Consider the following 21,089-nt stretch of genomic DNA (forward strand, 5'->3'; position numbering starts at 1 on the left):
GTATGCTGAAACCTTGAATATAGGTTCTGAACAGATAAAAGGGAAGTGAATTAATTACAAAATTACAGAGCAATAGTGAGATGATGGCATTTTTTTTATGAAGCTTCTTTAATATTTCTCAGATCTATTGTTAACATCGCTATTTGCCAGTCTAAACATTCCGCTAGTTGAACTCAAACAATGTCTGTGACTCCCACATGTCCCCCACAGATACGTTTTTATATATGTGTGTTATTGGAGTAAAGGCACTAAATAAATAATGTACATCAAGTAAACAAACCAAAAAAAAAAAAAAAAAGAACGGAGTGAGGTTGTCCTGGCAGCTCAGTAATGTCTCAAGGCAAAGACATCCTCATTTACGACCGTGGAATTTAATTTAGCCTTTGTATACAGGCCCATTTATTTGTTTGTTTTATACTATTGTCTCGAAGCCAATATGTTTGACTGTAAGGCATTGGCTGGGGTCATTCTTCTTGCACTGTCTTCTTCTCCTATACCCTGAGAGGCAGTGTAAGAGAGGGCAGATCCGCCCCCTCTGTGGAGGAGGGCATAGCACTGAGTCACCCATCCTCCCTCAAACCAGAGAGAGAGAGAGAGAGAGAGAGAGAAAAAAAAACATTGAGACATGTATGAGAGATAAAGCAAGTAAATCAAGCAAGGTTTGCTCCTTGAGTGAGATGTGTGTGCAGAGTGGGCGCCTTGCCAGGGGTGGGAGGTTTCCGGGAGGGCCACGGTGTGGAGGTGGGCTCTCAATGTGCCGCTTTCAGCAGTTTGGAGGGGCAAGGGAATGGCCTCCGACCCCATCTGTTTCCTGAAGATAGGCCTGATGGGGGTAAGTGCTCAGAGAGGGCATGATATCCTGACAAAGGGCAGATCTCCCAGCAAAAACAACAGAAAGGGGGAGAGAGAGAGAGAGAGAGAGACTTAGATTTGTCAGCTGAAGGGGAGTACAGAGGTTGGATCCTGGAAAGTGCTCGTGCTTTTCCTTCGTCCCTCTCATAAATCTTTGCAGTTTCCTCTTGTTTTTCCCATTCCAAGTTTTGGCCTTTTGACACAGTTTTTTTTTTCTTCTGAAGGGGTTGGGATTACGTTGTTTTATTTAGGTAAGGAAGTTCACAGCACTTAGAATTCGGCAGCGGGAAGAAGTGGCCTGTAACCTTTTGAACTTGTGGAAAGTGGTGCTCTGTGTTTTCCATTCATATCACCGTACAGTGACCCATTGGAAAGGAATGTCGGCAAAGAAGCAGCTTGAATAGGGACTCATGAAAGTTATTGTAAGAAGAATGGTGCTCTCTGGTTATTCTCTGCACCTGCTTGTCCTTGAGTGAGACAGTTAGCCACTCGCTTGTCTTCCCATTTCCGTTTCCTCCCCCGCCCCCCGCATCAGCACATGGCATATTCATCCATCTAGTATCAGTTGCCTCACGGCTTAGTGCAAACCACACAGATAAATATGATAATAATACATATTCTATAATCTGATATGAACTGAGTGATGTTCTGAAAGGCCCATGTTTCATGAAAATCATCTATTTTACAGTGGAGGGTTCCTAAAGGCTATGCATAGCCATGGACTAAATTGCATATTTAATCTTCTCCTTCACTCCTGAGAGCAGCTTTTCCCTGTTTTTTTTCTCTCTCGCTTGAGGTCATTTCAAGGGCTCTTGTTTTTTAAAAATATTCTAGTAATTGTTCAGGAATAATAGAAATGTTTTAATTTACCTCATGCCGGGCTTACATTCTAAAGTACACAAATTGTCTTGTGTTGGCTTTAAATGTCAGAGAGATTGCGTTTTGAGTCACAGTGGGCTAAGCCATTACATGGCCACATACAAGGTTAATTGTAGTAAAAGTATTTCCACTCATTCTCTTCCCTAATTATACTTAAAATTGCATATTTAAATGTAACTTTCTAGATAACACCTAAGGAGAGGTATTGTTCCCACTGAAGAAAAAAAATGTCCAAGTTGAAAAGTATTCTAAGTTCGTACACCACAATGTTATAATTACAAAGAGAAATAAAACCATGGTGGCCCACCTTTTTTATTCAGACGAGTGAGACAAATGAGTTGCTAATACAATCTCACAGAACACCTCTCTCATTCACTCTCTCCTTCCTTTTCCCTCTTTCTTCCTCTCCAGACGGTGCTGATCTTGAAGATGACCCATCGTGTTCTTGGCCGGCATCATCTCCCTCCAGTAAGGACCAGACTTCTCCAGGACACTGCGAGGACTATGATTTTGGCGAGGATGAAGGGGGCCCTGGGCTGCCATACCCATGCCAGTTCTGTGACAAGTCCTTTAGCCGTTTAAGCTTCCTCAAGCGCCACGAACAGAGCCACGGCGATAAACTCCCTTTCAGCTGTACCTTCTGCAGCCGCCTGTTTAAGCACAAGCGCAGCCGAGATCGTCACGTGAAGCTACACACCGGTGATAAGAAGTACCATTGCGGAGAGTGTGACTCTGCCTTCTCCCGCAGTGATCACCTCAAAATCCACATGAAAACTCACGCCTCTAACAAACCCCACAAGTGCCCTGTGTGCCGCCGAGGCTTCCTTTCCTCCAGCTCACTCCACGGCCACATGCAAGTACATGAAAGGGGTAAAGATGGCAGCAGCTCAAGCCTTTCTAGAGCTGATGAGTGGAAAGTGAAAGAAACTCGCAAATGCAGCCGTTGTGAGGAGGGCTTTGATGTCCCAGAGGACCTCCAGAGGCACATTGCAGAGTGCCACCCTGAATGCTCGCCATCTGAGGATGGAGGCCTGGGTGCCACCCTGCAGTGCATCTACTGCCATGAGCCCTTCAGTGACGAGGGCACCCTGCTGACTCACATTGACCAGGCCCACAGCCGAGACAGGAAGGGCCACACCTGTGCTATCTGCTCTGAGCACTTTCTGTCTGTTGAGGACCTCTATGCTCACATGGACATCCACCAGCTCCCTGAATCAAGTAACCACAGCAACAGCCCTTCCTTGCTAACTGTAGGCTACACTTCTGTCTCCAGCACCACTCCCGACTCCAACCTTTCTGTCGATAGCTCCACGATGGTGGAGACGGCGCCACCTGTGCCCAAGACAAGGGGGAGGAGAAAGAGGGCTGCTCAGAACACGTCGGACATCGGAGGACGTTCCTCCAAACAGCCTAAGGTCTCCTACAGTTGCATTTATTGCAACAAGCAAGTTTTCTCCAGTTTGGCTGTGCTTCAGATTCACCTGCGAACCATGCATCTGGACAAGCCAGAGCAGGCTCACACTTGCCAGTTCTGTTTGGAGGTTCTGCCCTCTTTACTTAATCTAAATGAACATCTTAAGCAGGTCCACAATGCAGAAGACCACGCTGCCCTTTTAGCTAGCTTGCCTGATGCCCTCCTTCAGTGTAACTTCTGCCCTGAGGTGTTGAGTGATCTTAACGCCCTCCAGGAACACATTCGCTGCTCCCACGGCTTCCCCAGCCCAGTGGCCAAGGAGAGCAATGCCTTCTTCTGCCCCCAATGCTTCATGGGGTTCTTGACGGAGGCTACCTTGGAGGAGCATGTCCGTCAGACTCACTGTGATGGAGGAAGCCTGCGCTTCGACTCTCCCTTGGCTGTAACTCCCAAGGAGTCTATAGTAGAGGTGTACTCCTGTTCATACTGCACCAACTCCCCCATATTCAACAGTGTTCTGAAGCTCAACAAGCACATCAAGGAGAATCACAAGAACATTCCACTGGCACTGAACTACATAAACAATGGAAAGAAATCGCTGCGCACTCTCAGCCCCTCTTCTCCGATATCTGTGGAACAAACTGCCATGCTGAAACAAGGTGGCTCACGCAATACCAGTGAGTTCATCTGTAACCAGTGTGGAGCCAAGTACACCAGCTTAGACCTTTTCCAGACTCACTTAAAGACTCATCTGGATGGTCTACAGCCTCAACTCACCTGCCCCCAGTGCAACAAAGAGTTCCCCAACCAGGAGTCCCTGCTGAAGCATGTGACAATTCACTTCACTATTACCTCCACTTACTACATCTGTGAGAGCTGTGACAAGCAGTTCACCTCAGTGGATGACCTGCAGAAGCACCTTCTTGACATGCATACCTTTGTGTTCTTTCGCTGCACTCTGTGTCAGGAGGTTTTTGACTCCAAAGTGTCTACCCAGCTCCACCTGGCCGTAAAGCACAGCAACGAGAAAAAGGTATACCGCTGCACTTCCTGCAACTGGGACTTCAGGCATGAGACTGACCTACAGCTGCATGTCAAACACAGCCATCTTGAAAACCAGGGCCGTGCCCACCGCTGTATTTTCTGTGGGGAGTCTTTTGGCACGGAGGTGGAGCTGCAGTGCCACATCACCACCCACAGCAAGAAGTACAACTGCCGCTTCTGCAGTAAGGCCTTCCATGCCATTGTTCTTTTGGAGAAGCATTTGAGGGAGAAACACTGTGTGTTTGATGGAAAGACACAGAACTGTGGTGCTAATGGCTCCGCCATGAGTGGTGGGGATGGCCAGCCTAAAGAAGATGCTGAGCTACAAAGTCTCATAACTAACAGCCATGGTCCAGTGGCAGCAGGAGGAACGGTGGTGGATACCCACAACAGCCATGATGGAAGTGAGGAAGAGGTGGACACTGCAGAGCCCATGTATGGGTGTGACATCTGTGGGGCATCTTATACCATGGATTCACTGCTCACTAACCACCAGTTGAGGGACCACAATATACGCCCAGGTGAGAGTGCCATGGTAAAACGGAAAGCTGAAATGATCAAGGGCAACCATAAGTGCAATGTCTGCTCCCGTACCTTCTTCTCTGAGCCCGGGCTGAGGGAACATATGCAGACCCACCTTGGGCCTGTCAAACACTATATGTGTCCCATCTGTGGGGAGCGCTTCCCTTCCTTGCTCACCCTGACTGAGCACAAGGTCACCCATAGCAAGAGTCTGGACACAGGCAGCTGCCGCATTTGTAAGATGCCACTGCAGAGTGAAGAGGACTTCCTGGAGCACTGCCAGATGCACCCTGACCTGAGGAACTCCCTGACAGGTTTCCGCTGTGTGGTGTGCATGCAGACAGTCACCTCCACATTGGAGCTCAAAATCCATGGTACCTTCCACATGCAAAAGACAGGAATGTCCAGCAACCAACCAGTGGCTCGCAACCACATGAACTCTCACAACCAGCAGCAACACCACATCCAAAAACCTTTCAAGTGCGCCTCTTGTCTGAAAGATTTCAGGTCAAAACAAGAACTGGTGAAACTGGACATCAATGGATTGCCTTACGGACTCTGTGCATCCTGCGTGACAGCAGCTGGCTCTAAGAGCTCCAGCCCAACTGTAAATGGAGGACGGCAACAGCAGCAGCAGGGTGGAGCCACCACTCCAGCAACTACAGCCGCATGGATCCAGGGGGAGAGTCTCAGCCCTGGAGACGGGAAAGGCAAAGCCGTCTCTTCATCCTCTTCATCCTCTTCAACATCCTCGTTACATGCTGCCAAGACACGATGCTCCAGCTGTAATGTGAAGTTTGAGTCTGAAGCAGAGTTGCAAAACCATGTCCAGACAGTGCATCGGGAACAGGCTGGGGACAGCAACAGCGGGCAGCTCAAGACCCCCCAGGTGTCCCCCATGCCGAGAGCCAGCCCCTCACAAACTGAAGAGGTATTGTTAATTAGTGTTGTATTGAGTAAGGTTCAATAGTTCATGCTGAGGTTCACAAATTCTTCTGCGTTGCTTTGATACATCATGAAAGCAAAGTGATTTCTAGTTTGTAATGAGAATTTTTATTCAAAGCTGACTTTAATAATCCTTTTCCTCTTGGTCTTATTTATAGAAGAAGACATACCAGTGCATCAAATGTCAGATGGTGTTCTACAGCGAATGGGACATTCAAGTTCATGTGGCCAACCACATGCTGGGTAGGAGATAACTCTTTTTGTTTCATTCATTATGCTCTCTGTTGCACTCCTGGAACAAAGTCATAAAAAACAGTGCTTGTGTAATATCTATGTAAATATGTTTTTTATACATTTCCCAAAGTATTTCTACGATGTAGCATAGATTTAATCAATGTGGGTTTTGGTGTGTGATTTCAATTTTCAAGGGAGTTATATTGTGTGACCGCCATCAATACAATATACAAAGCATTAAGCAAAATTCACCAAATTTTATTTGATAATTTTGAAAAAATTTCAGACGTAGTCTTTTCATACTTTTTTACAGGTGAATCAAATACTAAAGACTGATGTGATATATGTAATAAAATATTTGACCCTGTCTCATTCAGGCTCACAAGTATCTGGATCACATCACCAAATAGGTGGAATTATTTTAATATTTTGACCATTGACTGCATCCCCAGTGTTGTGCATTTATAAACCCATCATCTTCATTCCCCCATGCATGTGAATGGTATAATATAGTTCGTGTGCATGCTTGTGGAGCACAATCTCTCCACTTCAAACCACTCTGTATGAAGGTAGTTTGAAGTAGTGGAAACATACAAGATTATTTAAATATTTCAATCCCAAAACAGATTTAATTCAAGCTGTTTAAAATTCAAAATGTAATTCCACAAAAAAAATCTCCACATTGCTACTGTATATTATTTTGTTTGTTTGTTTATTGTGCCTCTTCACTTAAGGCTGCTCAGATGACTGAGATCTGAACACAACATTTGATAAAATACTTTCATGCTCCCCGTATTTAATGACGTCAAATCAACTGAAAAAATGGATATTCGATTTTGTTACACTGTGTATGACAAATTTAAGCCAAATTCTCATTTTCTTTCACAAGATCCCTAAACAAAGAGTGCTGGTGTAAGACTAACCTCCACAAAATGTCTTTACTTTTGGTCGTCATTTGTATGCAGGCAGAATAATTTGTAGAGAACAGACAATTGGAAAACAGGTTTTCTTGCCTGCAGTAAGTAGGCGTCTGAATTCCGGTCTCACGTTCCTTTATTCATTCATTTATTCAGCTCGTTTGGCGGCTCTTTCATTACACTGCATTATCTGTTGTCTTCAGTGGGAGAGAGACTCATTGATCTGGAACCAAACCGCCTCTCTGTTTGGGACACGCTTCTAGGCGCAGGTGAATTTAAACACGGTGGGCAATTCTATCAGGACCGGTAGGCAATTCTATCAGGGACCCACTGTTTGTGCATAAACAATCAGAAGCATGTGATTTGTGATTTTGATGCTTCGGTGTATTTGCAAAGGAGAGAGACGAGCTCAGAGTGTGTAGGTGTGTATTTTGTATTCATCTTTGCGATCTGCTCACCCACTATTCTACTGGGGGTGCCTAATACAGTACCATGCCAGCATTAGTCCTTTCTCTCGCAAAGGCAGGCACGGAGCACACTGGGAGGGTAGAAAACAAACCCCCCTACTGGTTATTTTATGTCTGTCAGGCGCACAAGCACACAGTTCCCCCATAATAGTGGAATTCAGACAGCTTAAGATAACAGGAGGATAGGTGATTGGGTTATTGTCTGATGTCTTACTTCTCTGATATGCTGTTGCTTTGTATTCACCATGATCACGGGTTTCATCAGACTCCTCAAAAGGGTTTCTGTTAGATGCATTTGTTTTGTGCTTTCTGAAATATGGAGAAAACAAAACTCGGCGTAATGAAAAATTTGGTGGTGAGATGAGGTTGTGACAAAAACGAAACTGAATCGAATAAACAGAAATAATGAAAATATGTTTAGCTGGAGGGGAATAAAGAAAAACATGTGCGCCGGGTTAGTTGTGTTGATCATATCTTTTGTGTATAGCTTCTCAAGACTTGGCCATGTTATCGTAGAATGGGGGTTAAATTCAATCCAGCCGGCCTGTAATCACTGCAAAGCCAATTTGGGCCAAAAACACAGGAAAAAAAAAATACTCATTTGGAAAAGCTCTAAATACCTTCTCTTCTGAAAAAAGGGACACTTTCTCCTTTTAATGGCCATCTGCACAGGAGAGGGGAAACAGGGGGCTGGGGTCATCGCCGCTCAGCTGTCAGCGTTATTAGCGTAGGTAATGGAGCAGACGCTGGATTCATAGGGGTGTTGTTTTCATCCATGCCCCGCTCCATGGTGTCAGTTCACACTGATAACTCTATATATAGTGATGTGCCGTGACATAACCATAGTGCTAAGTGTATGGAACAACAAAACCTGAGCCTGTCTCACCCAGACAAGTTCATATTAGTTGCCTTTGTAATACAATAGTCTCACTAAACCATGTGCACTCAGCCTTCACCCACACCTCCTTCCGAGTGCTCGTGGATGCCTCTTCTGTAAGACTGCCAGCACATTTTGATGCATGAATATTACAGATGATGACGGTCCTGCTTCAGACATAGAGCGCAGCTCTGGTGCCCAGCTACTCAACATTTACTATGATAATAGAGGTAAATGAAAAGGAAGGAGGTGGCAGTGGGTGCAGACGGGTGTGTAGCAGACCAGCCCCAGCCAAGCCTGTGAACGGCCCCACGTGTTTTAAGATGGAGGCCGCAGCCTGCTAGGGCCCAGATGGATCAGTACACATTTGCTGTACAGCTGGTCGCTCTGTTTGGGGACCTGGTGTGATACTCCTATGGAGAAAAAAATGATATCGCCACCATCCAAGGAGCAATTTAATAGCAGGCCAGAAGACAGCTGGCCACTCTTTAGTTTAGAGTTTTTTTGGCATGGCTCACTTACAGAATTGAGGGTGTCCGATTTTTCTCCAGAGACACACAGATTTATACAGCTTTCAGCTGCTGCAGTCACTATCAAATCTTTTTATTTCTATTTTTCTTTCAGATTAGAAAACAAATCTGCCCATCAGTTCAGTTTTCCATCTTGATGTCTGCTGTAATTGCATTGGAAAATGTATTTAAAATCACAGTGCTTTTCACAAAGTCGCCTGTCTTTTTTAAGAGGACCTTTGAAGGTCTTTCATTGACACAAAAGACTGTTTGGTTTTATCAGCATGCCATCATGCCACCCCATTGCTTCACTTTGACCCCACTGTAAACTATGACATTTGGAGCCTCATGGGGGGCACGTTTGGCCCATTTATCGCACTGTTTCAAATGTCCCTGTGTGGATTTTCAGAGCCCTGACATGTTTTGAAGCAGAGGTTCTGTCTTAAAGGGGTTTTAAAGGTGAAAAGGGTTTCTGCTTTTCTGTTACATCTGCTCTCAATCCAATTCTCGTCTCACTCCTGTCCATTCCGAGCAGTTACTGCCAAGGTGGCAGAGCTCGGAAGGACAATCGTAAACAAACAAACCAAACCACATCCCCAAAAAGTGTTTTTGGGGTCACCTCTACGGATTTTTTGGGCTGGTGACAGCACTGAGCTTGAAGCCAAGTCAGGGAGGAGCCTTCGCTCACAGAGAGGAGCCGGTGGCCTGGTCGGCCCAGGCAGAGGGGGGCACTGGAGGGGTGGAAAGGTTCGGGGGCGGAGAGGGAAAGGCACATTTGCTGTACAGCTGGCCGCTCTGTGTGAAGCAGGCACTGTGGGCCGTTACAGAGCTGGAGAGGAGAGGGAGTGAGAGGCCTTCAGCTCTCCTCTAGTTTCTCCTCCTCCTCTCTGTTCTCTCTTTCCCCCTCTGTGTGTCCACCATCTCTTCATTTTCCTCTCACTATCTAGCTCCCACATTTTCATATTAACCCTGCTCCAACCTGGCAGAACACACTGCATTGGCTGTTAGTGGGGAACAAACAGGAGGCACACTGTAACAGTATTTGAAAGCATTGTTTTGTTTTCTTGCTAAGGGCCGCAAATTATCCCCGACACATATCCTCTTGTCTTTGGCCCCTAGAGCAACTTGGCCAGTGTATGCTGATTACATGGTCTCAATCACTGTCTCTGCCCTGGTGGCAACACATTCACTACAAAATTAAGTGCCCTTTTTTTTCTCTTTTTTTTACTCTCCTCTTGCATAAACAGAATATTTTATTTTTTCATTCGTTGTTTCTTTTCCTATAATCCTCTTTGATTAGCTGTGTCTGATGGTGTTCCCTCACTTTCCGGGCCTCATTCATAGAGCACATACACATGTAATCTGCTAACAAACATGGCCAAACACTCCTCATTTGACTCCTAGGGGGCTGGATCAGAGTCAGAACTCAATAGACAACACGGCACAGGAACAGGATCAATCTTATGAAATAAATAAGAGAACAGGCTTGGACCAGCCAGTGGAAACAAAGGAAACCATGCGTGCCCTATACTGAGTGTGATATCTGCCTGCTTTTATTAATTGGTGATTAATAACGCCTCTCTGTTCGTTAACGCAGTCACCTCCCGTGCAGCCAAGTGTGTTGCTGCTAATATGCAATTATGCGCACCTTACTGCTCGTTACATTATACCTCTCCCTGACTAATGTGGCGTCCATGAGGAGAATAGAAAACAGAGTGAGCTGCAAAAAAAAAAAAAAAAAAAAAAAAAAGCTATCAATAAGATTCTCACATTCGCTGTGTTACCTAGCTGTCTGGATGGAAAACAGAAAAGAAAAAAAAAACAGAGAAGTTTCTTACAAATTCCTGGATGTAACCAGGAGACTGCATTAAAAGTTTTACAGCATTGCAGAGACTGTTTTGCTCTTCCTGGTGTTTTTGTTGTAAAGCAGAGGTAATTGACATCACCATGGGGATGCTCTGTTGCTAGGCCAGACAAGCTCAGTCTGATGTGGTCCTTATCTATTGATTTTCCTGACATTTCCCCGCACTTCACAGACTAGGCCAACATGTGAGAAAATGTCTGATGCTCTCAGTTCATACAGCCTGTTTGTACAAACTCGGAGCGAACACTCGCCGGCCCTCGCTGCATTGCAATTGGTAGGTTGATGTCACCATGGCGAATTGGGTCGAATTCTCCAAGCGAATGGTCGAAAATGTGCTCATTTGTCGAGGCGGTAAATTAAAAACTAAAGGCAATAATACAGATTTGCAAAATCCTTCAAATTTCCTTTGAATTTGAAGACATCATCTAATGGCGGGTTCATTGCTTTTAAAATCCTCCCATGCAGGTCTAGGGCTGAATAAATGTAGGCCCTTCCTGTGCTTCTAGCTATGTTTTATTGATATACAGGAGGGATGTCTCCTTTAGAGTGTTAATGCCAACCCTTGTTCTGAAGTGAAGCCCATAAATACTAGATGATCAGAATTAACCTCTGCATTACTCCACCTCCCCATGGTCTCCGAGATGTCACCAAGGCCGTAGGTGCATGCGCACCCCTGGTCTGATGGGGTTGCTTAGCAGTCTGTCTGGAGGGGGGCTTATGGGAGAAGTGCAAACAGACAGTCCTGCCTTAGTAAAGGTCAGAGCTGCAACCTACACCTCTCAAATCCCAGTCTGGCCCTGATGGGACCCGGGTTCCATGCGTGCCTAGAGATGCCTGCGGTAAGGGAGAATTGCAGCGAGAGTGAAGTTGAACTGCGTTGCTTTTAGAGGCTGTCAGCACCAATAGTGGTGTGACAGATCTGATCTAACTTTGTGTAGTGGCTCTTACTCGGTGTGGTTTCGGAATGGCATACACGCTGGGACAGCGGTAGTTGTCATATGCTACCGAATGGGCGAGGGTTTTCGATGATGTTCTCAAAATTGTTGTTATGTACGCTTCATAGGCGAAGAGAGGCTTAAGAATACAAGAACCCAGAGTAAAACCCCCAAAAGTTTTAGCTCTCTTTATGGAGCACAATGGCGGTTTTTTGCAAAGTACCATGTAACGAATGACTATCCTCACCAAACTTTGGCTGTGTGAATGGCAGACAGGGGAGGAGAGGGGAGGGGGATAGGGTTCTGAAAGGCCCCCCAGCGTCAAAGCCTTAATAATCATGTGAGCAGCGCTGGACTTCATTACCCTCCTGTTCGACAGGCCGAGTGCCAGCCTGGATTGCTGGCTGGCTGTGGCAAGGTCAACGGCGGAGGAAAAACCAGTTACTGTGTTACTCTGGAGCGGAATGGAGAGGGGCGGCCATCTGTCAGCTCGGGCCTGCCATACCCGCAGAGCAAATGGACACGGGCGGCCAGAGGAGAGGCCACAGACACCCATAGAGCTAAACCCAGTGAGCATAACACGGAGGCATGGACGCAAATCCAGCCAAAGAGATGGGCCTTGATACCACTAAAACACATATATACACACACATTGCGGAGAAGATAAGGCTATCTCCAAGAAATTTGGCAGCAGGTTGTGTGTGTTTATGCATGTTTGTTTTTAGTGTCAGCGCACTATTGGGCCCCTACTGTTTTAAGTCCAGATGGCAAACCATTTGATAAAAAGTTGATAAAAGTTTTGCTTTGCCTGCCAATGTTAAATGTTTTAATAATAGCGTTCCTTTATTAGACGAACTCCTGAGGAATCCTGGTGCAAAAAAAAAAAGAAAAAAAAAAATTACCATCGCCGCCTTTGGACCACATTTTACATGTGTTCTTCCTCACGACAGCGCAAACAACCCCTCTGCTCCCCCTCGTATCAGACTCTTGTTTTAGTGTTTCACCTTGCTGGCTGTTTGTCGGCGTCTGAGTCGCACCAACCCTCTCTGCGAGGACCTTTACGATGCCCTCTGGCCAAAGTGGAAGAACCCTGTGGAATGTTCCAAAGCTCTCTAATAGGTTTCAGGTGCTGCGGGCCACCGGCCAGCCCCCCACCATCACCCCACTCTGTGTGTCTTGTGTGATAGGACTCCCTGCTCAACAGTCAAAGCACTGCCATTTCTCCTCTAAAAGGGAGAGGGCAGAGCTTACGAAATGGATACCTGTTATTGTTTACTGCAAAATCTTTCTAATAATCGGATTATTTACTCCTTCTTTTGGCGCACTCTGAGCCTGGCGCATCCTCTCTAACAGGTCAAAGAAAATGCCGCCATTCCTCTCTTGCACATGTGGTTGAAGTTGAGGCACAATTTGCATCTCAGCACAGCTCGAGTTCCTCCTTGTTTTATCCTCCAACCCCCCCGGCTCGAGCGTCGAATGCGCTCCGGAAAAACAGGGAGATGGTCCTGGGCGATTCCCCTCCCCACATTAATGGAAATCACACAGGAACTCCCTGGATGAAAGCTTTATTAGTTATTAAGGTTTAATGTTGATATCAGTGCTTATATGTTTACTGGAGTGCACGGTGCTGCTGATGTGGAATTGTCAGTGAGGTGCAGATTTAGTAAGGAATTAGTGTACACCCAGGATTTAATTAAGGGGATCTATTTCCATCTTGTTAGAAAGAGATAATGTGAGTACTGCATGCATCATAGGTTACCATATTAAATGCTGCTTCCTGTAACGGCATTATATCCACTGCAGTGGCGCTTGTAGATTACAGAAAGGAAACAACTTTATAGATCAGGCCGGAAGAATCGTAGCGTAAACACAAAGCTTTGAGCGCATAATCTCGCACTTCTTTCTGTGGCGTTTTTGAATCTCAAATAGCACGTTGAGGTGTGGTTCCTCTTCCATGCCTGCGTGCGTCTTTTCGTGTGCAAAACACACGTGAGGTTTGAAAAAAAAAAAAAAAAAAAAAAACACTCGCGCACTTTTTTCACACTCGTCTCGTTCCATTTCCAGCTCGACAGCGGAGTGTGAACACCAAAGCGACATGGCCTCTTTGTCTCTCCATTTGTCCCGCCGCTGCCTAGAGACGTAAACCTTAAGCCACTCACTCTCTGATTAATCTTTAACATTTATAATTACTAATTAAGTTAGTAAGAGACTTTTAATGTAGTCCTCCTTCAATGGGGAGCAGAGAGGACAACAGATCATTAGCTTCAATAATGAACGCGGATGAGACAGATAATGGCCTATGATAGGTGAATACTGACAGTTATATTAAATGAGGCGCGTATATGGGAAACGCTGTGAGCGAGTGGCTCTGGGTGGATTAAAAGGCACGAGGAGAACGATGTAGTGAAGTGCTCCAGTAATTCCAGAAAGGCCTCAGAGTGTGAGGAGGAAGTTTGCACTAATTAAAACATATATCCGTAATGTATGTCTGCGGTGGTAATTGCGTCAAGTACAGATTTTATTTATTCATTCACACTGGTTTTCATTGAGTTTTTGGTATCCCTAATGTCTTCGATGTATCTCATTATCACATTATTACGTTCGTGTCTGCATTATCCTGGTGGCTGTAAGTTGCTGCCCATTAAAAGAGTCATTTCATCTCCGTTTTCTTTTTTTTTGATGCTACTCTGGCACATTCCGCGAGCCTCTCCCACTTTGGGGAAGGTGCTTATGCCATAATGATTATTATCATTAAGAAGATATTAATGTGCTTAGTGTTTGCGACCCAGCTGCTCATCATGGCCTGAGCTCCCCGCCGGCGAGGGGGAAGAGAGCTGCTGCCAAAACGGACAGTGCGCGCAGGCCACCGCCCACCTGTCCAGAGGTTTCAGGGTTAGTGGAGGTCACACCTACCTTCCTCACCGCCCTCTGCCCGAAGCGGAGGAGGGATGGCTCGGAACATAAAATTGGAGGAGACGAATTATTGTGCTGGAGAGCGCTAGTCAATGAGTTCAGCGCGCTCATATACATTATCAGCATGCATATTAATTATAGTTAGTTACGTTACTCTGCTGTGAAGGGAAATGTATGTTCTCCCCGCAGAGATCCGACCATATAATTATTCACTGAATTTCAATCTCGCTATTATTCAAACCAAACTAGATTTTTTTTTTTTTTTTTTTTTTTTTTAGGTTGCATTAAAGACTTTGGTAAATAAGTTGTTAGATTTCTTAATTGACCGAATGAAATATCGTGTGTTACTGTGGCGGGATGTTGTGTGATGACGCCTGTTTTTTTGTTTTCAGATATAGAGACGGCGTGGGGATGATTTCAGCCTGGCTCAGCCTCCTCTAGTCTCTCAGTTTCAAATTGCTGCTTCATTAGGGCTTGGAAAAGAAACCCATGGTTACATTTAATCAAACGAATCGGTATGGCAGACCCACATAATCAATCACAATCCTTATCCAATATGCTACATTCTGTAACTACCAAGCTGGCTTGGAGAAAAGTCAATTACGGCCCCTCTCTCTGCTCCTCTGCCGGCTTTGCTGTGATATTATACTGTTGCTGCAGTTGTTTTCATTATGCAAACATGGGCTGTCTCACACATACAGCCTCTTCCTATTCATACGGTCATATCCTATTTCTCCCTCTTCGTACTGCTTGTTCTTGTATGATACATGGGCTGAGGGTTTGTTGGGGAGTATGCTGTGCCATATCTGGAATAATCAAATTAACTATTAATGATTTTTGCACTCAAACTAACACTTGTGTTACACAGTAGGCTGTAGCCAGTGATGTTTCGTGTTTCATATGTTCCGTGTCCATGCGGATCTGTTCTCGCCATCTCCCTGCGTATGAAACTGTTTACATTTTGTTTCTGTACACTTTCCTCACCCGCGTATCCCCGAGTACGTTCCTGTGCATGCAAACATGCACACGCCGCACCGCCAAGGAATCACATACTGTACACACACGCTCAATCCATCAATCCTCTTTTTCCCCTCGCCTTGTGTGTTCTTTCAACTGACGTCTTTCACTTCGACGCTCAGCCCTCGCGCGCAATCAACGTGCTCCACATAGCACACACGGGCGGAGGAAAGCGCACACACGCACGCACACACAAGGTAGCTAGGTTGGTGGGGGCCATGGCTGCAGCTCTTCTGCGCAGTCCCAGAGTGGCTCCCGGGGCTCGGCTGCCAGTTGTTTGCCAGCGTCTCCGGGTGGAATTCATTCAAATTAAAGCGGTGGAATGAGGCCCGAGTCCCAGAATGCCTCGTCCCTCTCCTTCATCAGCATTCCGCCGATGAGAGTAATTAAAGCAGAAATTAATTCTGCTGTAAGCAGAGGAGCCACAGAATAACTGATATTAGAGGCTGGATGATGAATGCTTGGCATCAAGGGAGGTCTCAGGGGAGGAAGGGGAAATTCACAGATCTCTTTTTCTTTCTTTCTTTCTTTCTTTCTTTCTTTCTTTCTTTCTTTCTTTCTTTCTTTCTTTCTTTCTTTCTTTCTTTCTTTCACCTTTTATATGATTCTACTTTCTCTATATTTTCCTCTGTTTCCCCACTCTGGTTTATTTTGTTTACAGTCCTCTCATGCCATGTTTCTCTCTTTGTGTCTGCTCACCACTTGCCCCTTTCTCCTCTTTACATGTCTTCTATCCTCTGTAACGACGTTTGTCCTTCTGTGACGCCTCAAAAATTGCCACCGAGAGCGAAAGCCATTGGTTTTAAGCATGACTGAAGACATCGCCACTAAGCCTCCCTTGCTCAGTAACAGTTTTTCGCATTCTGTCAGCGCTGGCGCTCTCATTTTCAGTCAACAGGCATATTAGAGTGTACTGATGCTGCAAATGCTAGAGCTTTGTTGTGTGTCAACAGAAGCCAAAATGGAGAGAGCTTCCAGGTGAATTCTTTAATACTAGGGGCTCTCTATTAAGTGTCTCTGGAAAAAATATAAATCAAGGTAATTGTTAATCAGAATGTGGGCAGTAATGATTGAATTAGACTGTGTACATAGAGCGGCTTGGAGCTAAACACTGTGTATTGTTTCCAAGACAAGCAGCCTTTTTTTTTTTTTTTTCCCAGGCATAGTTTGAGACCGAACCTTGAAGCTCTCCAGATGATGTGATATTCTACCCAGGATGATTCAATGATCCCCCACGTCCCCTGACGCTTTATTTTTGGAATAGCACATCTTTAGCAGGAGCAGTCACAAGACTAAAAGACAAACAACTGAACTCATGAAACACTGAGGGTGGATGAGGCTGTCAGCGAGCCTGTTTTCCTCTCTTAGAATCAAATGGAATTGAACAAAGGTTAGCTCTATGGGGCTTTATGGTAATGTGATATACGATGCTGCCATGGAATTTGCCAATGCATGTCTTAGCACTGTCTGACTCCGAGGAGGGAGTGAATGGTAATTACGCTGACCTCTGCCCCTCCCTCTCTTATTCTGCCCTCTGGGTAAAAAGCCGGAGGAGGTAATAAACAATAGATAGATTTGTCTTGTTTGGATTGCAGCTGCCGCACTCTTAATGACACATGAGATTGGTCTCTATTTTGAAAATAATGCATGCCCAGATTTGCAGGTATTGCATTTTTAATTGGTTTTGTTCAAGAATATCTCAGTCAGATGTAAATGAACGGGAGCTCAACCTGAGAGTTACTGGCTGTTATTAAGAATTTAGCAGGGCTGGCTAGAAACACAGAATGAATGACGAGAAACCAAAAAGGGGAGAAATCAGACCAACCTCAGACCTGTTGATGAGGCCAGGGCGGAGGGCTGAAAAGCAGAAGGGAGGTTTACTGGTCACCAGAGCATCAGTATTTGACCAAATGGGAATGAGACTCAACAATCAACTATCGCACAAATTTGCACTTTAATATCAGATATTTTAAGACAGGATATTTTCAGCAACACATATTTACATTAGAGCTGGACAACATACTGTATCAATATGATTTTGTTATCGCGATATGATATGATATGATATGACGATATCTTCTTAGATTTTGGATATGTCACAAGTGTTGTCTTTTCCCTACCAGGCTGTTCTACTTTGTCTAATACTTGTGAAAGAACCACATTCCTACAACAACATCGTCCTAATATCCATATCAAGGTATTCGGTCAAAATTATTGAGATGTTTGATGATGTTGCTCAGTCCTAGCATTTATTAAGCGCTTTTGAGGAGATTTCAATATATCACAAATACATATCGCGATGGACTAGAAATACCTTGATTTCATGCTATGACTATATTGCCCTAATGTACATGTCTGTCCACGCTTTATAATGCGGGTTGACAGTTTATCACATTGCCGATAAAATGTATTGGTTTTGCTTTGGCTCTGATGCAGCTCGCAAGTAGTTTATAATAAAGCTGTTGAATAAATGTGAGTGAAAAGTTCAGTATTTGCCCCAAGTACTTTACTTACAGTAAGTAGAGCACTTGAGTAAATGTGCCAAGTTACATTTCATCTTTGCATGCGATCATTTTCACCAATGATTCCTAAAGTGTTTGCCGTGAAAGGTGATGCAAGTTTATCTTACAATAGATAGATAGATAGATAGATAGATAGATAGATAGATAGATAGATAGATAGATAGATAGATAGATAGATAGATATACTTTATTAATCCCAAGCTGGGAAATTTTGGAAAAAATTGTACACAAAAAAAATAAGGAGTAAAAAACAAACAAATAGACAAAAATTAAAAAACACGACGGGAGCTGCAGCTACAGGCTGCCACCTGGAGCGGCGCCATCTTAGGTCAATGAATCAGACACAAAACTTTTTGTTATTCAGTCTGCTGTCTACCAGTCTTAACCTGCATCACTTGGTGACATTGCAGAAAAGGTGGATGGATTTAAATTATAGATTTGCTTTGCATTGCTTTCAGCTCACATTCGCATTGAATTGTTCTGCTAATGACATGTCAATGTCGTTCGAGAACACGACATATACGTTTTGGAATTTGCTCCATGAACTTTACCAGGAAATCTTAAATAGTGTTAAATTATTGCCCCAAAAAGTAGTTTTATTCATAGGCAGCCATGTGACAGTAAAACACACTCAATAACCATGCATGACGTGGAGAACCTTATTGCTGGTGTTCGATATCATGGAGTAATCGGTGGATTTAATTTAAAATGGTGGCTGCCTGATATCACAGTGGCACTCTTCAAATCTCGAGTATGAAAGCTCAATATTATTCAGACCCCCAATCCTCCGCGTCACTTGGCTGTTTCTCTTTCCACTCTCCTTTTGCTCTTGATTCCTCTGCTTCCATCCTGAGCAGAAATAATAAATCATATAGTAAAGGCATTTCCTCTAAATGATTTAGTATAGGTGCCTTTTTATAGACACAAGGTTTACCTATGTACGCTCCCTAAAAGCTTGGTACTTAGCAGCAGTTTTCAGAGTGTACCACTACGGTGGATCATATTACTGTAGCTCACGATATTTCTCTCTATCATACACGATGGCGGTGCCGTTATGAAAAGGGAAGACATGTCTTGATGTCTGCCATCCCGGAATTGGCGGCGGCGTTGTTTTGTTTGTCTACTTTGTTCCGTACACCAATAAAAATACACTCAAAATGAAACCTCTGTGTAACGATGACCTTAAACGCAATGACACTCTTTCCCATAACATTGTCCTGTCCAATAGTCCAGAACTCCCCAAGAGGCTTTACAGCAAGTCTAGGAGGAACCAAATGAGAGAGAAATCGATTACTTCCCTCTCTCCACTGTCTCTGCCCTGGCTGAATTACTGAAACAAGATGCTGCACTTAGAGGAGTCTTTGGAGAGGCGGAGGGAGAGAGAAAAGAGAGGTGGGTGAGAGAGAAACACTTTTAGGGACATGGGTGCCATTTAGACTAGGGCCATCTTCTCTCAGAAAGCCACTAAAAGCAGTGAATGATCCTCTTCCTGTCCCCCGGCTGGGAGGCGGTTAGCCTCCTGTGGTTAGGTGAATGCAGGACATACACTCTGGTTTGAGGTCAAAGTCAGATCATTAAAAAGAATATTAATTTTCTGGAGTCCAAGCATGAAAAGCATACGACTGCATCATTCCATCCTTTACTTGAGCTAAGCATATTGCAGTTATGGCGCAGCTAAAATAACAGGGCCAGGCCGTGCGGACCCGATCTGATGTTGTTTTCAGATTTCCTGATGTCAAATGGGTGTTGTTTAACATCTACACCAGGTTTTATTGTCTGAACTATGAAGATGAAAATGAATCCCGCTCGTTTGGTAGACAGAACGTGGTGCTTAAGGGACCCAATCCCTGTAAGTGCCATTAAGTGGAAATTGCCGTTCACATATTCCAGTGGTTTGATTAATTACGCTCTCTCATGTGCTTTCATAAAGGCCCAATGAAATATGGGGAGCAAATTGCATTGTGTTCCTGTATCCTGTTATGTAAAAGCAGTTTAATTATTGACACATGTTTTGCCACCTGGCTGGGGGAAAAGGATGGTCGGACATGAATAGAAATCATACAATAGATATTACGGACGGGTAGAGCTCACACTCGAGATGCCATGTGTTTCCCTATCTGCGACTCGAATTTATGTCCTCGGGTTCCCGCCTCTCTGAATCAGAGACGCGATCAGCTGGATACGTCGCACTTGTGAGGGAAAAGCGTTTTGTGAGAGCGGCTGCACTTTTAAACCTGTTTAACTTTGTGCAGGCAGGACGGCTTTTTGAAAGGTCTCTTCTAATAAATATGTAGTTAAGGAGATATTTTGTGAAGGCTACGCAGACTCTCCGGGGGATTAAAAGATCACTGCTGGCTTTGTGTGATATCTTAAGATAGCTCTTTTTGATCAGAGTACAGGCTTAGACGCTGCTTAGTTACTGACGTGCTGCTACTTTGAACTCGCGGGAAGGAGCATTAGCAAGACAACAAGCAAATTTGTGGTTTTAACATAAATGGCTTTATTCCCTTTTTTTCTGCCTTTTTTCTTTGTTCCTGGGCAGTGTGTTTTTTCCGAGCGCAGTGCCCTCTGCTGCCACGGAGACTGAATAGCATCAGCGTCTTGGAGCCAGCACTGCTTAGGCTTCACACTCTATTCTGTATTCTACAGTGTATGTGGAGGTATTAGCTCATAAAACCCTCCTACTGTCATATGAACCCGCTGCCGTCCCTGAGCTCTATATGAACAGCAGGGCTCTGATACTTAGTCCCAAGCTGTTCCTGTTTGCCCAAAACGATCAGGCCTGGCCCCGTGCTCTCTACCTGATCTAGTTGACTGGGCTGTGTAAGTTAGGTAGGCAGTCCCTGTCTCCATCCCCCCTCCTCCCTCCCAATATGCACTTGGACCCGGGCTCAGGCTGCACCTTTTGTGTTCCACAGGGATAGGGGGGCCAGATGGAGGAATTTGATTAACCAGCAGTGGAGGACCAAATGTTCAATTGGATACAGAACCGGTTGGAAGGCGGGAGGGAGCGAGGGATGAGGCAGGGGTAGAGGGAGAAATCTAAAATGGCTGGTCATGTGCGCCGGCCAACACTTTCCAAAGGGGAGCCCAAACAGACACTGAGGTGTAGTAATGCAGAAGCCCTTTTCCAAGTACCAGCTGGGCCTTTTAGGAGCCTCTATCCCCACAGCAGACA

At 44.8% G+C, this 21,089-nt stretch overlaps 1 protein-coding gene across 5 annotated transcripts in view; it reads left to right on the forward strand.

The window, feature by feature from the left end:
• The window catches only part of LOC119011579 (zinc finger protein 521-like), a 94,981-nt gene that overhangs the window by 40,559 nt on the left and 33,333 nt on the right, over positions 1–21,089 (forward strand). For 4 of the 5 annotated variants that reach the window (XM_037084826.1, XM_037084825.1, XM_037084821.1 and 1 more), the window contains exons 4-6: positions 2,143–5,642; positions 5,815–5,899; positions 6,268–6,300. In XM_037084826.1, coding sequence (XP_036940721.1) covers positions 2,499–5,642; positions 5,815–5,899; positions 6,268–6,300 — 3,262 coding nt within the window. In that variant the 5' untranslated portion in view covers positions 2,143–2,498. The remainder of the gene's footprint in view (positions 1–2,142; positions 5,643–5,814; positions 5,900–6,267; positions 6,301–21,089) is intronic. The other variant, XM_037084823.1, reaches the window with a different exon arrangement.

Source organism: Acanthopagrus latus, chromosome 21, assembly GCF_904848185.1.
Source record: "Acanthopagrus latus isolate v.2019 chromosome 21, fAcaLat1.1, whole genome shotgun sequence".
NCBI lineage: Eukaryota > Metazoa > Chordata > Actinopteri > Spariformes > Sparidae > Acanthopagrus > Acanthopagrus latus.